This window comes from Sinohyriopsis cumingii, chromosome 4 (genome assembly GCF_028554795.1).
Source record: "Sinohyriopsis cumingii isolate HCF-2022 chromosome 4, ASM2855479v2, whole genome shotgun sequence".
NCBI lineage: Eukaryota > Metazoa > Mollusca > Bivalvia > Unionida > Unionidae > Sinohyriopsis > Sinohyriopsis cumingii.
In genome coordinates, this window is record NC_142964.1 from 41,411,691 (window position 1) to 41,427,982 (window position 16,292).

Sequence of the window (16,292 nt, forward strand, 5' to 3'; positions counted from 1 at the left end):
AATACCATTCAATTGTCAACTTGGATGTCTAAAATTTATCAGTTTGAATTTTAAAATTTGTATAAAAACTGATATTTTGGTTTAAATTGAAGTGTATTATATTTCAAATATATTGTCAGATAGCAGATAATTAAGGAAGATATGTTAAATTTTGTAGTGACGTCTCAAGAGTGCTTGGCCCAAAATTTGCACCCCGTGCAATACCAGCACACCTTCTGACAGCTGTCACACACCCTGTTTGCTATCAAATTCAAAAGAACTTTGTGTGTAAAGTTGAAATAGGTGTTGCATACATATATAAAAGACTATAATTGGTCATATATCATTTGGTATGAAATGACTTGGATCATAAGTATTACTTATGACTCAGTACCCATGAATTTAGTCCCAGTCTATAGCAGTTTTCCTCTCTCAGTTTGGTAGTGATACAAAAATTAGATTTTAATCATTATTGGTTTTGATTTAAAAGTTGTTGTTTATTCTTTTAATAAGAGCATTATGATGTAGTTGTGTATTTCAGTGACAGTGCATAGGAAGTAATGAGGTATTGAAGCCAATCTGGAACTGCAATCCTTGACCCATTGCAGGCTGCTTTGTTTACAGTACTGCCTCTATATGTTGGAAAGCCCATGACAAGAACTTCTTTATGAGTTCATGTTTGAAGGTATTTAATTTATTCAGATTTGGACACTGTGGAAAGTTGAGTACTAAGAAACAAATGTAGAGACTATACATGAAAATTAATTATGACCAGAGTCCACATGACTATAAAGGTTGATGATTCATCAAAGCTCTGAAATAATTAAGCACGATCATAATAAATGAAAATGAGACTTTATATAACAGTCACGATTATTAAATCTGCATAATAGGCCTTTTTACGTTTACTGCATTAAACCATATTCTACAAAAATATAGGGCCCCGAGTGGCCAAGTGGCCTAAAGCACTCTCCTTTACGGATCACTGCCATCTCACCTCTGTCTGTGTGGGTTTGAGCCTAGGATTCGGCCAATGTGGGTATGTGAGAAAGCTTGCCAATAGCTTCTTGTGTGTCGGTGGTTCTTCCAGGGGTTTTCTCTGGTTCTTCCTCCACCAATAATAATGGCTGCCATGCATACCTATCATGTGCTGAAAAATGATGCTAATCCCCACAACAACAGCAACAAAAATATATAGTTTCTGCCTTAATGCTGTTGTAAAACTACCTTAATGCAGAAACCGATAAATAGTAACTACAACTGGTCAAGGTTACAAATGCATGTTCATCAACTGCAATTGAATGGCATCAGGTAGCAACACAAGTCTAAGATCATACCTTGGCCGACAATTAGCACCTTTGCGCCACATGCCCTGATAGAGTGGACTAAAGGCTTCATTCGAATGTTGAAATTGATGAAAGCCACAGCTATTCCCAGTTTTTGCAGACCTGCAAAAACATAATAAAAACATATTTATCTAATGTGTTTAATATTGTATTATCTGAAGTAGTTGCATAGAAATAGATCCATGAAGTATGAAATCTGGTTCTAATCCAATCATAAATTTCAATTCAGTGGCAGCTGGAATTGGACTTAATACTTCATTCTATTTCTACAACTCTTGTTGCAATAAATATGTAAATAAAAGAAACATCATGCTTTTTTAATCATAATCGTGGTACACAATTTCCTGTCTTGTAGAGATGGAATTAGATTAAGTGTCATAAACAAAACCTTTTTTCTTTAAGTTGGCATGACCAGTAAAGGAAACTGAAATAAAAATAACTTAAAATTATTAATGTATGCATAGCTATGTCAGCTTTTGCTATGTACCCTTTCATGTACAATTAAAATCTAAGTAAATCCTTAGACAAGTAATTTATTTGTATGAATGTACATTACATATATTACAAATAATATAACTGTATGAATGTACATGACTTAGATTACAAATAATTTAATTGTATGAATGTACATGACATTAATTACAAATAATATATCATCTTCAAATATGTGCAAACATTATGACAAAAGGAAGCACTGATTTTGCCAGTTTCACAAGGTTTAATTTATGTACATATTTGTATGCAAAGATGTTACATTTTGGTTTTCAGTTTATGTGAATTAATTCAGGTTTAAAACATATAATACTACATATATTGTCTTTGGAAATTATAATATCTTCGTCCTAACTTGATCACTTCATTTTCTCCCATTTGGAATTAAGAAAATTGTGAACGTTTTTTATCTGATTTGTTACATTTTACACTTAGGTGAATGTAAGTACAATATTATTAAGATAATGAAGTTGCATAAAGGCTATAATTATTGTAAGTGTGCTCAAACGTTCAGTTAGATCAAAACCTTTAGTTTTAAGAATCCAATGGACTATTCATCAAGTTTATGATTATTTAAGTTTTCTATTGTTTCTTTGCTTGCTCCTTGATTTGTGCCTAACAGGTCTGTAAAGCAAAATCGTTTGAACTTGAGTAACATGACGCAAAATCTGAAATAACGAGACGGTGATACTGTTTCTTGCCAGTGACCGGAACGTTTGAGAATGAAGTGATTGTTGCTTCTTGTTTCATATATGAAAACGGCCTTTTAAGTACATGCATTTTACATGAACGAGATAATTTTTCACCCACCCCATAATAGTTGAAATTTTATCCTCGACGAAGAAGTAATTAAAAAAGAATCACGTGAAAACACGTTTCAGATAATGAATGTTAAAATATTTTATACTGAAAGGGACCTTTCGAGTGAATTATAAGGTAAAAGGTCAGCGACGTGGCTTTCCACTATTAAAAACAATACTTTGATACTGTCGTTGCATCTCTTATTTTGCATTCGCATCTTTGATGCGGTACTCGTAGTTTTGATATTGTATTAATAGTTTTGATATTGTATTCGTATCTTTGATGTGGTATTCGTAGTTTTGATATTGTATTCGTATATTTGATTTGGGAAAAAATACGCCATTCTTCTTCATCAAAAATTTATCTTCTTCTTGGGTTTTTGTCATGAAATAAAAATTTCGTCAAAACCTTCACGAAATTACCTGACCTAATCCGTAGCATAAATAAAGTGCGTTCTTCGTCTGTGTTCAGTCCTTTCAAAATGCATAAATTCCAACGTTCGAAAATCGTCTGTCTGCATCATCTCTACGTTTAATGTCTATTTGTAGAAGCATATTTATTTTAAGATCCGTTACTATGTTCTGAATAAGGGCTCAAAGCCTTTCATTTGTGGTATAAGTTTCTATAATTCATGTTATATATTTGGTATACATGGCAGATTGATATCATGTTCTGATGCGGAAATCACTGTTGCGCTCAAGCACCATGCGCAAAGTCTAAATAAATGATTTGATACGAATATTATTTGCAAAATTAAGTGATAATATACTTTTATACAGTGGAAACCAAAATATATTCAGAAAAAATTTCATCAACAAGTTACTGTGAAAAAGTTACCTAGAAACGTCCAGATGAATGCTGGCTCGTTCGTGATCATTATAGCCACGGTTTCCCCGACTTTAAGTTTCCATTGAAAGGCGATGCTGGCCACACGATTTGCTTGCTGGTCCATAACCTCGTACGTGTAAACCCTGTCTTCAAACACAATGAAAGGTTTGGTGGGAGATTTCTGGACATCATCTTCGAACATATCGATAAGATACCTGCCGCTCATTATATTCGTCACCATGTGTTTACCGAATTTGACCGCTGTCTTCAGGTACTGAATATCGTAACCAATCCATGGGAAAAATGTTCGCCATGCCAGAAGGGAAGACCCAACAACCCCCGCTGCCCCATACAGTAGCTTGTCCCTGTTCTTTGGCATTTGCTATTGTTGAGATATAGACTGCAAACAGTATAAAATATGTGTAGTGATGAATCGTAGATTTTTTATTCGTTAATAAACATCTTATCAATTCATTAAATATTGCCTGATTCAGATCCGTAAACATGGCAAAATTAATAATGGACAAATACTCTTAATTTTCACAACTACGGAGAAAAATATCAAAATAAAAACAGCATTTTCCTTCTACAAAAACAAGCAAAATATTTTAAATGTATGGCCGCATACAGACAGTATGTATTTTCATATATTCTCAGATGAACATGTCAAATTAATGGAAATTGTTTCCCAGCAACAATTGTGTCATAGGTGTGATTTAATATTTAGGAAACATAAAGTGCTACATGTTTGAGATCTCTGCTGATGCATCCATCATTCTTAATTAGAAATGTGAAATATATCTGACTTTATCCGACCCACCCCTTTATTTCAGTTACCAACGTCCACATGCGCACATCGCAAGACGTATTAGCGGTTAGAACATTATCCTTTTTTATTATATGCTCATTTGTTTTCTCTGTTAACTTTCATTGTCAGAATCGTTCAGTATTTTACGATACTGAACTCGTGTGCAACTTCATATTGCACTCATAAAGGAACTACTTTATATTGTAAACAAACAATGGACGCAGATGGCCAGCACTTTTTTGTAAACAAATCATGTACACTCATATAGTAGGCGGTTTACGCTTTGGATGATTACATTTGTTTTTGAATGAACTAAAGCAGCTGTTTCGTGGACTGCCACATATCAACTGCTTTGCTATATTCTGCGTTAACCATTTTGATACAATGTTTCTGATTTAAGGAGAAGATGCCAGATTTCATAAAATTGCTGGGTACCTACATATAACATGCAAGTGACAAGGCATAAACTGTCTTCTTTGGCTGGTAATAAGAATGGCAAAAAATGTACTTACAGTTTTGCATCCTGACTTTCCTTTCTTAGTTCTGCAAATCCGAATTACATGAGTTCTCAAGCTTGATTACATATTTCGAAATTTTACTGTAATTTCGACTATATTCCATGTTCAATTACATCCTCCTTACTGCACTCAAAATGAAATAAACATTAAATTCCATAGCGTCCTTTTGATAATTGCAATTGAAAGACTTCATATTTTCCCCACATTATGATTTCAAATATTCAGTGACAGAACAGAAACATATTTGCAGATGTCAACACGCTTCTCCCTCGCTACTTCAATCCAATGTATTTTCATGTAGAATTTGCACAGATGAATCCAGTCATAATCACGAAATTTCGTAGAATCGACAGAAATACCAAAATCTATTCATTCCAGATCAAATGGGAAAGTTGTTGCGATGCGCATTCATTCACAACATGAATCAAAATTTTAATTTTAAGTAGACCAAAACACCGTTTTCTTTCAAAAGTTGTCTAGCGCGCGACTAAGTTCAAATTTATCTGTGTGGAGTTATGTGCGCATTAATAATGTTGCTATTGTGTAATGATGAATCTACGCTTGTGCATTTAGTTTGAAATACAGCATATATTCAGTTACTTTGTTTCTTGTAGTGTATTTTGTTTTTATATATTTGTTTATATTATCTACCTAAGGCTTTTAGGTAGAATAAGAAAAATGAGCATATGAAAAAGTTATTGAATTTGTATGGGAACATATGAACTCGTTTTGTCGGATGGATATACTCCATTCCCAAGGTAATACAGTATTCCATCTGAAAATCTCGTTCATATTTTCCCATACAAATACAGTAACCTATCATTACTGGGTCTTCATATAAAACCTTTTCAGCTAAACTTTACATGAAATATTCAACTTTCATTCCTCCAAACGTAATTATTCCTTATTTATAATTTCCATCATCATATGAATTCTTGATTCAATGCTTGCTTTTAATATGACCGCTCATGGTCACTATGCATTGTGTACTCTCATAAGCACACATCATATCAGTTTGCCAATATTTCCACAATTTTTAAAGTATAATATCATGTCCTTTTGCTTCCAACTTTATTTTTTAAAATCGGATACACTGCATATCTCCTGAAATTGCACCTCACACTTATTTAATTTCCGATTTTTGGACTCCTAGGCTAAAACCAATAGTCCCTCGAAGGGACTGATGCAATACAGGGCAAAATGAATTTTCAGGAATTCAAGACAAGACCATTTCTTCCTTTTGAATACTAAACATAGAAACCATCTCAGCTATCATTTTAGAACAAAAATTCAAAAACGCTGTTGTGGTACATGTATTGAATGTCAGCTTGGCATAAATTTCATTTAGGATAAAGCGGAAATCATTATAACGTTTTTGGTCAAAACCTGATGGTATAAAGATCATGCATTCAGGGGTGTATTTATGAAACATTCTTGATGGCAGCCATATTGTTGTACGACTGGCATCATTTTCATTAGGATCAACTAGGTGAAACCCTCATGTTGAAATAACGATCCCGGAGAGAAGTAGAGATAACAATATTTTTATAGTATGACTTTTAATACAGGAGTAGCAATAAGACGATCTTTAAAATGTCTAATATGGTGGCCATATTGAACATAAGTGCTGTGTCATTTTGATTTAAACCAAACGGAACATCATAAGAAGTCTTTTGGCGAAAACCCTGCGTCATTATGACTGTCTGTTCAAATGGAGTTTTCATAGCAAGTATTTTTTCTTTCTAAGATGGCTTCCATGGAGGCCATACATGACTTCCGAATGGCATCGTTTTCAAATAGGACCAGATAGACATCATAAGAAGCATTTTAGTGAAAACCCCTTGCAGATACAACCAACTATTCAGAAGGAGTAGCGATAACAAACTTTTCAAGATGGCCACCATGGCTGCCCTATTGGACGTCCGATTGGCACCATTTTCATTTAGCACCAACCAGACTTCATAAGCAGTCTTTTGGTGAAATTCCCATGGGACATGAATCAATTCTGGAGAAATAGTGATACGAGTTTCAAGCTGACTGCTGTGGCAATCATATTGGAATAGCACCATTTGCATTTAGAACAAACTAGATATCATGAGAAGTCTTCTGGTGGAAATCCAACGTTGATGACCATCCAATCAGGAAGAAGAACGATAACAAGATTTTGAAGGTGGCTGTTGTGGCAGCCATACAAGACAACAGATCCGAACCATGTTAATGTAGGTTCAACTGGACACAATCAATACGAAGTCTTTTCGTGAAAACACAATGTTTATATGACCATCCTTTCTGGAGAGTAGGAATAAAACGATTTTAAAACACATAGTCCAAATGACTTTCCATTCATGAAGAATATCAAAAACAAGATTGTTAGATGGTCATTACTGGACGTCAGATCAGCAGCATATTAATTTAAGCTCAGCAAACCGTTATAAACAGTCTTTTAGTGAAAACCACTTGCTGATATGACGATTCATTCAAGAGAAGTAGTGATAACAAGATTTTCAAACCGACCTCTCTGAAAAGCACAACATTATCATAAAAAGTCTTCTCCTCTTCAAGAGGTGTGGATAAAGCAAAATATTCAAGATAGTTGCTCGAGTATTTTCATTTAGGATCAACTACACTATGAGATGTGTGCGTGTGTAAAATTTCACGACAATCCTCATAGTAGTTTATTAGGAGAAGCGACAACAAACTTATGCTAACGGACAGACGGACGAAAAATAATCTCATAAGCTCTTCACGTCTATGACTAGCAGAGAAAATGATATTGAACTATTATGCGCACACACACTCAATCCCAACATGCAAAATATATTTTGCTTTTTGCATTTTATAAACTATAAACTGTCGGGCACACACATGGACATTCTAATTTGCATATCAAAGTCACAATCATTTAAAAAAGCGCGTGGAGAAAAACTGCAGTGTATAAGAAAAATGCGTCTGGTTAGATTGCACGACATATACCTCTTGGTGAACGTTTGTAGGTGCTTGTAAGACAAATAATGGTACAAAAATGATACATATCGTAAAACTGAGAGAGAGAGAGAGATGATTCAGCTGAAATAGGTAAGAAGACGAAGTATTGGCCCCATTGATCATCAAACCTGGTACCCGTCTTTCATAGTTCAGTGCACTTAACACAGTACTAAAGCATCCGACGACAATTTGCTAGAAGTACAACCATTACGGTTCAAAGACAGCCCTCCTATGATTTTGCAACAAAAGTATGAAAAGATCATCTGCTTTTCCAGATACAAGTCTAGCAAGAGTGGTTTCCTTAGGATAGAGGGCCTGCTGCTAAAAGCCCGTCAATGGTCAGTTATTACTGGAGCAAGCTGTGCACACTCTTACAGGAATGTATCTTAATACGTTAAAATAATAAGTAACTTGTGAAGGGACGTACAGCTCCTTAACCCTAACTTCGCCTTGGCTACTGTTTCCTAATGTACGTAATCCAGCTTTGAACCTCATGTGAGATGCTGTTTTGGGTTAACACATGCTCTAAACATGGACACTGTCTGGAAAAACAACCACCCAACAAATCTTAGCTTCCGCATACCCAGCGGATGTACAGTAGAGCTTTCTCGGCTGGCACTGATGGGAAGAGGTCCGGAGTTTGCAGTATAGGTAACTTGACTTGGTTCTCCACTGCCTCTTGAAGTAACTTACGACAGTCGGGTCGTCGCGAAGGAGATAGCCCTTTCAGATAATATCTCCAGACGTAATATAAATTCATTGGATATATCATCACCACCAGGAGGTTGATCTACGTGGTGCATTTCTCAATGGACCGAACTCCGGTCACTTAAAAGAAGGACAGGAGGTGAGTAGACAACATCGTGGGGATTTCTAAGAATGTTCTTCGCTTGACAAATTCAAATGAAATGGGATTTGAACCCTATATAAAATTTAATGAATATTCTGGAGGGACGCTTTTGTCCTTCTCTACAACGGATGCGGGATGAAACAAGAGCGAAGCAAAGCATTTCCTGTCCAGCACGAAAATTTCACCCTTTGCGTTTGTCCTGTAAGATCTCCTTCCAAAACGACGTTGATGGCAGATCTCGGGGTATCCATGCTGAAAGAGGGAGCTCGAAGTACTTGAGAGAGCTTAGATTTTGGGTAGTTCATGGTTAAGATCCGGTGGGGATATGGAACACAACTGCCCTTTCCATATTGTGATTTGTTTTCTCCTTAAAGCAACGGATCATTGGGACAGGGTATATTCCATTACGTGGTTAAGTGTTCGAGATTCCCCCGTCCTCCACACAAGCACCGAGGTGCTGATGTGCCCTGTTGAATACACAACAGCAATACGTGAGACTGACTCCCATAGGAGCTTTTCGGTAAGGTTTTTGATTAAGCGGTCTTGGCTATGTTCAAGCTACTGAACCAATTTTTGCAATACAACATATTTTTTTATAATATCTGCCACAGGAGACAATTATACCCTCTTCATTCCAGCCAAACCAGATCCTGAATTTAACAACAAAGACGTAAAAAGATGTCAGTGCATTTTTACATAAGTAGCTACTGGAGCGAATGTCCATACTCTGTTAGTTGTTAATGTAGCCGAGGGATGTTTGGAGGGTGTGCTGGTATTATGATAGGGTAAATATTATCAAACAGCATATTATGCTCCAAAAACTGGTTTCTTTTTTAATTACATTCCCCATCATGATACAGTAGCAACATAAGTAAGAGGTGGAGAAAGTTACATTCCCTTACCCCTGAGACGGCTCAATCTCCGGTACCCAAACATAAGCAAAAAAGGCCTCTAATCTCGAGAGAGATACGGTCTAGAGTGTGTGTGTGTGATCACGAGCAACTAATTATTGTTCAAGGGCGGAACAAGTCTATGTTTGGTGGTATAATACATACCATATTTATCAGAATGAAGATCGCTGATTAACACGTACAAAGGAATTTTTTCTTGGAAAGGTGCTGAGAAGCATGTCATTGTTATCGTTTTAAAGATTCCTCTTGGATTGCTCCTGCATGGACGTATACGTGATTTATCGGTTTTACCACACACACACACACACACACACATATATATATATATATATATATATATATATATATATATATATATATATATATATATATATATATATATATATATATATATATATATGTGTGTGTGTGTGTGTGTGTGTGTGTGTGTGTGTGTGTGTGTGTAGAAAAAATGTCCATCTCGCAAATCCATCGAAAGAAGATAGAGCGACCGTGGAAGGTAGCCTGTTGTCCTGCTGAGATAGACCACCCTTGGTTACGCTGAGCAATCTGGGGCGAAAGGTCTGAGGTAAAAGCGCGGCAAGTCTCACTTCATGGTTGTTTATTAGGGGACAGTTGCGCATGTCGTGCTTTCGTGAGAGCAGTTTTTCATTTACAGCGGTTACACTTCTTGAGGCATACCCAACGGAAGCTAAGCTAGTCTCTCCCATGAACCGGAAAGTTGCCTAGAAGGTCAAAATCGTCCATCACTGGGACAGATGAAGCAAGGGTAGGGTATAATGAACAAGTGGCTCGAAATGAGGGGTACTTTGCCATACTGAGAGACTCAAGGGGCGCAGACATTTTATTCTTTAGCCTAATGGTAGGCACACTAGTTCCGAAGCACATTACCGAAAACAACATATTCGGTTTAAGAGATTGCGGAACTCCATGCCAAAATGAATGAAATCCAAGGATCAGATGAGACTTTTTTTGTCAGCGAATACCTAGTACTAATATTAGAACCACTACTACGTGGACGGTGTACTAACATGAGCCTATGCAAATCAACGTAGGCCTCTTCTGCCTCCTATAAACTTTCAAGTTCCTCAAACAGAAAAAGAAATTAAATATTCTTCTTATATAGTAGCAGCTGCATATCATTCGTGAAAAACGAGTAAGATATCGTTGACCTTCGTTAAATGACTCTTTTTCGTTTAAATCGTCCGACAAAATAGGCTATACATGGCGGCCAGTATTAATGGTGGTGGAAGAACCCGAGAAAACCCAGGAAATAACCACCGACCCACGAGAAGTTACCGGCAAGCTTTCTCACATATCCACATTGGCCGAGCCCGAGACTCGAACCCACGCAGACAGAGGTGAGATGGCAGTGATCCGTGACGGAGACCGCTTTAGACCACTCGGGGCCCCTGTTTAGAACCAGTGTTAGTGTTCCCATTATTAATTTGGTGTATGAATGAAACGGGTGAGAGAGTTAATATCCAGTACCGAACGAAACTTCCCGTTGTCTCTTGGACGAAGGAAAAGATCAAAGCGAGTCTACGTAGTGTTCGTCTTCAGTTGGCAATAACAATGACAAATATATTTACCTTTCTGGATCTGGAATTTTCTCAAACTGTAGTTTATTAGTTATGTTTGCTAATCAGAATTACACGGGTTCCAAAAATTGATCAACATCACGAAAATTTACTAAAACTTCGACTACATTTCCAACAGAAACCGCATTCTCCTTACTGCACTTAATAACGAAACGGATATGATATGCTCTAGCAAATAATACTTAACTCTGCGTAGTTCTGAGAATTTCAGTAAAACGAATTCACATTTTCCCCCCAATTATGATTCATAAATAATCAATAGTAGAACAAAAACACATGTGCAGCTGCATCATGCCCAGTCCCTCCAGTCGCATGTACATGTGCCGTAACTGACCCAGCTATAAATCCAGTCCATCACAACTTGATGAACCTAAGTTGTGTATTTACTTTGGAGTCCAGTATAAATACAATTACATTTTTATTGTAGTGGGTTTTTTTAAAAAAAATTATTATTCAGCCTTAGATAGAGAAGCAAAAGAGTATATAATGAACAGGCTACTACATTTGTATGGCAAAATACGAACGTTGTTTTCTTTCTGAGTAATACTGTACTCCTAAGGTCTTGCAGTATTGCCCATAAAATCTCGTTCATATTTTCCCATAAAAATGTAGTAACTTCTAATTATTACATGGAATAAATTATCATTCATTTGATATGACTACAAAAAGGTCGCATACTAAATGCCTAGGCGTGGAAATCAAGATGACGCCAGTTAGCTTATCCTGCGACGAAGTTAGACAACCGAAAGACAAAATACTCCTTTACCATCAAGATATCGCGATATGTAGTAAGAGAACACATGGAGTGAGCAAAATCTCAATGATCCCTCACACTGGTATAAAAGAGAACAAAATGAACCGTTTTTGTGAAACCTATAATAATAGAGTGCTCACCAGGCACGAATGGAAATAAAACCTGGTGGTGGACGGGATTTATCGTCAATCACTTCATCCATGGGGTGTCCACTTTCGTCTGATTACGGCCTCCTTAAGCAAGCAACCTTTTAGCATTGTTGTTGAAACAAGAAATAAATAGACGTGGCGAAGGTTTTGTTTATGCAACTAAGTTTTGGGAATCCCTTCTGGAGCAAAGTAGTTGTTTTATGTTACGTGTTTGGGCTCTAATAAAAGTAACAAAAGAAAGAGTGAAAACAACAAGCCTTGAAAAATTTAACAAATAATTTATTTGTCTGGAAAAACAATGTAAAAATGAAAAAATAAGAACTTAAGGTTTTAAGAATCATATCCAAAAATAATCCAAGAAAAGTCCACTAATTAAATTGTAGAAATCCTAGTAATGAAATATTCTGATGAACTCAAATTTGAGTTCCAACGAAAAATCCAAAATGAAAGGCGATGACATATACTGTAGTCAGTATGGTGATGTAGTGTCTATAGTTCTTTTTCTTATTCCATAGACAATAATAGTCCGGTGTTTGAATTTCAGAATAAAATTTAAAGAAATATCTTTGTCCAAGAATTCCGTATTAACACCCAAAATATTTCCAGAAAAAAGAATTAATCTTTTAGAATCCAAATAATTTAAATAAAAATTAAAATATATTCCAAACTGGTCACAAATAAAACGAACACCTTACGTCCCAGTGTTTCGAAGCCCGACTGACTAATTTCTCTATAAACAAAGGTTATACAGTTACTTCAGAAGCAAAACAGATTCCCGGATGAGGGTCACGTGATCAGATTCCATAATGGTTTAGAAGGTATCTACACGTCTAAGGTCACATATTCCAGTACAGCCTAGATTTCACAATTATCATTCACACATTCAAAATGAATTAAAGAAGTTATTTACTTGATTCTCAATCAAGGCCAGGAATAGGTCAGCAAAAGATACAAAATTCGGTGTTTACGACCAAAATGTCAGGTCAAACTAATTTCTGGAAAATATCAAATTCTTAGTAAACAAAATTACATTACTTTGACATGTAATGAAACGAAAAATAAAAAGATTTTAAAACTTACAATTAAAGTAAATCAAATATACATAACAGTTGCTCTATATGTTTAAAAAGTCTACTTGTGTGTATTCTAGGAATGGGTTGCACTATCATCATATTAAGCGTCTAACAGTGGAAATTTTGTAAGATGTTATTGCAACATATCAATGAGTTTATCTTGCCGCGGTTAGTGTGACACGAAACAAATTAAATATGGGATAGGTACCATATTTAATCGCTAAATTGCATTGGTTTTAACATCCTTGTTTTGGGCTGTTATTGGTTTCTAATCGAAACAACTGTCAGACAGATGGAGAAGCAAGGTGAATTCGGGAGATGGAGAAGCAAGGTGAATTCGGGTTTAAAAAGCAACAAAATCCCCGACAAAGTGGCAACAATCGAGAGACGATTTTGTGCCATCTGAAATTTTCCAGGAATTGGTTTATATAAAAAGGGCGGAATGTTGAGAATTATTTAAAACTCAATGGGCGTGTATTAATTTTCGGTCCTTATATAAAGTTAATCCAGATGTGATAAGGTGTGTGTATTTGTGTGTGTTTTTCCCAGACGAAGTTCTATGTTTAATTCTTCCTCGCAAAATTAGTCAGTCTACGTTTCTGCTGGAAGGCCAGAATCTCTTAGCTCGAAGATTAGAAAGTACTTTCTCGTTAAAACTGTCCAAGGCACGGTTGTTTGGAAACTGAGGGACACAAAACTTAAAGCAAGAGAGATTCTGCTACTTTCAAAAAGTACATGGTTCGTTTCAATCTCAAGCAATGACATGATTTTGCAATTATTCCTTTGAAACTATTTGTATTAAATTCATACAAAAATTTTCCGCTGACGAGTTCAGAAAATAACTTTTTGTTTTTATTCGTCTTGAATGTTATATGCTTCGTGAATTCTAAGAATTTCATGCATTGTTTTTTATACGAGTTTCTGAGATTTGTCTAAATTTATCTGTCTTCAATGATATGAATCACGTATGCTAGGAATTTATATTATTATTTCTGGAAATGTTATGCCAATGAATTGTTTTTAGTAAATATTGTAGTTAAGACACGAAGTGAAATTCGTTTATTCAGTTTGTATAATTAAGACGTGAATTCTGCTGATCGAGAATGCGTGCCTGACGAAATTTAGTCAAGTTTGTGATTTATAGTCCACATCAGGGCGTAGCAATTATTAAGAGTTGTAGATTACATCGTAGCTCAGTTAGGAATGCTGAAAAGCCGCTTGAGAGACGTTAATCTTCTTGTACTAGGGTTTCTGCATCATCTGTCAGTCTGCGAACTGACCCATATTAGCCTTGATTTCTGTTAAATTAAAATAACACGGTATCTGACGTAACGCAGGGCTAATATTCAACCCGAGAAGACCGAAATAAACTGACAAATATTTAGATGTACATTATTTAATTTAACATGGGGAAATAGCTCAATATACATACCCATGCAGAGGCTAAGAGAGGAGAAAAATTACGGTTGATGACTTGAAAAGAGGCTGGAGAGAGAGAGAGAGAGAGAGAGAGAGAGAGAGAGAGAGAGAGAGAGAGAGAGAGAGAAGAGAGATACAGAGAGACAGACAGACAGAGAGACGAAAGGAATATGTCGACCCTAACTTGTCACCAACGTTGAATTTGGAAGGACCGCCAATGAACCAGGTTATGCAGGCATGCTGGACAATATGAGTTAGACCATTCACTTGATTTCATTATGACATTTACCTGATAGGCATACAAAGAACGGCTAATTGCATTTTTACAAATTTGGTAATGTTATTTCTAAGAGAAAGTGTATCATTCAAATATTACGTTCAATCTCATTTTCTTTATATAATTAATTAAGCTGCTATATTTTACATACGGGACTTCGTATTGTTCTATTCTTTATCTCTGCTCAGGTCTCTGATTTTTTATTCATTCATTTCATATTTTATTTTATTAGTTACTAAATCCGGGTCGATCAACCTCTAGATAATTATAACCGCAAACCACCACGTAACAAGTGGGAGCTCATCTAGGAGACTGGACTATTTTATTCGAGTGAAGGTTCTTAGTAAATACAGAATAGGACGTCGTTTATCCAAACATTGATAAGTCTGTATTGCTTGTTAAGAGATATCGACTGGACTGAATCGAACCATTCTCTGCTCATTCTATATGTTTAGTGCAAGTAATTTTCATTTCATGTTTTGGTGATTCCATTGTTAGAGATTGAGGCACGAGTCCCTACTCTTATCAAGTACGTTTGGGAAGAAAGGTCGTATTCTGAATATGCGGAATTCAGGATGAAATTTACCTTCGTATTCTCTTGAGAGAAGAACCGTGTAAACCCGCAGTAGTAATTACTTTTTTTTTGTTGTGTAAGCATTTGGGGAACAAATCAGGCTGAGTACTGCCCTTTTATTGATGGTTTGTGCAAGGGATGGTCTGGTTTAAGTAAATCCATAGGTTGGGCCATACCCGAAGTAGGTAAATACGTGTGAAGCTATTTTCAAGTAGGACAGTGAGACTAGAGCGTGGGTACAGAACTTGGTTCTTGAGAGACCGTATAAGTAGACCAGGATGGCAACGGAGAGGCAGTTAATTCTAGGAATTTATGTCGATTGATAAGGACGAGTTAGGTCATGAAAGGGTCCAGTTAGCTGAATTTGCGGAGTGAAGTGTTAAAGATAACAAGGAACAACTAAGCGGCGAAGCAAGGGAAATAAAAAGACAAGCAGCATACCGAGAGAAAGAACGACAATCAGCGAGCGAGAAAAGGAGAAAGATCTCGAGTTAGCCAGAATGCAAGGCGAGGAAAGAGCTAGGGAACGCGAAAACACATTAGGAATGAAGAGGCTGAGGATCAAAGCTGAGCCCAGAAGAAGTAAAGACCCAAAAGAACGTTCAAGAACCACAAGTAGTAATCTGAAGACAGATGACCAACACAGAACAATATGCCAATGTTCAACGACAAGAGCGAAATCATTGACTTTTGTCACAGTTCGAAAAGCTGGCACTGGTTCATCAGATAAGTAAAGAAGTCTACCATAATAAGACACCGAACGACGTAAACTACTATGACGCCCTGAAGAAAGCGCTACTACGGCACTATGAGCTGTCGGTTGAAAGTTTCCAAAAACGCTTCAGACAGTCGTCGAAATGAACCACCGCAACGCACGCGTAATTTCATGCACGCGTACGAATACTTTTGACAAGTGGATAAAAATTA

The 16,292-nt window shown here is 36.3% G+C and overlaps 1 protein-coding gene across 1 annotated transcript in view; it reads right to left on the reverse strand.

Annotated features, from left to right (window-relative positions):
• The window catches only part of LOC149801041 (long-chain fatty acid transport protein 2-like), a 39,052-nt gene that overhangs the window by 18,794 nt on the left and 3,966 nt on the right, over positions 1–16,292 (reverse strand). Inside the window, exons 2-3 of the mRNA XM_089955084.1 lie at positions 3,456–3,846; positions 1,317–1,427 (exon numbers count right to left, since the gene is read on the reverse strand). Of these exons, the coding sequence (XP_089811210.1) occupies positions 1,317–1,427; positions 3,456–3,825 (481 nt within the window). The 5' untranslated portion in view covers positions 3,826–3,846. The remainder of the gene's footprint in view (positions 1–1,316; positions 1,428–3,455; positions 3,847–16,292) is intronic.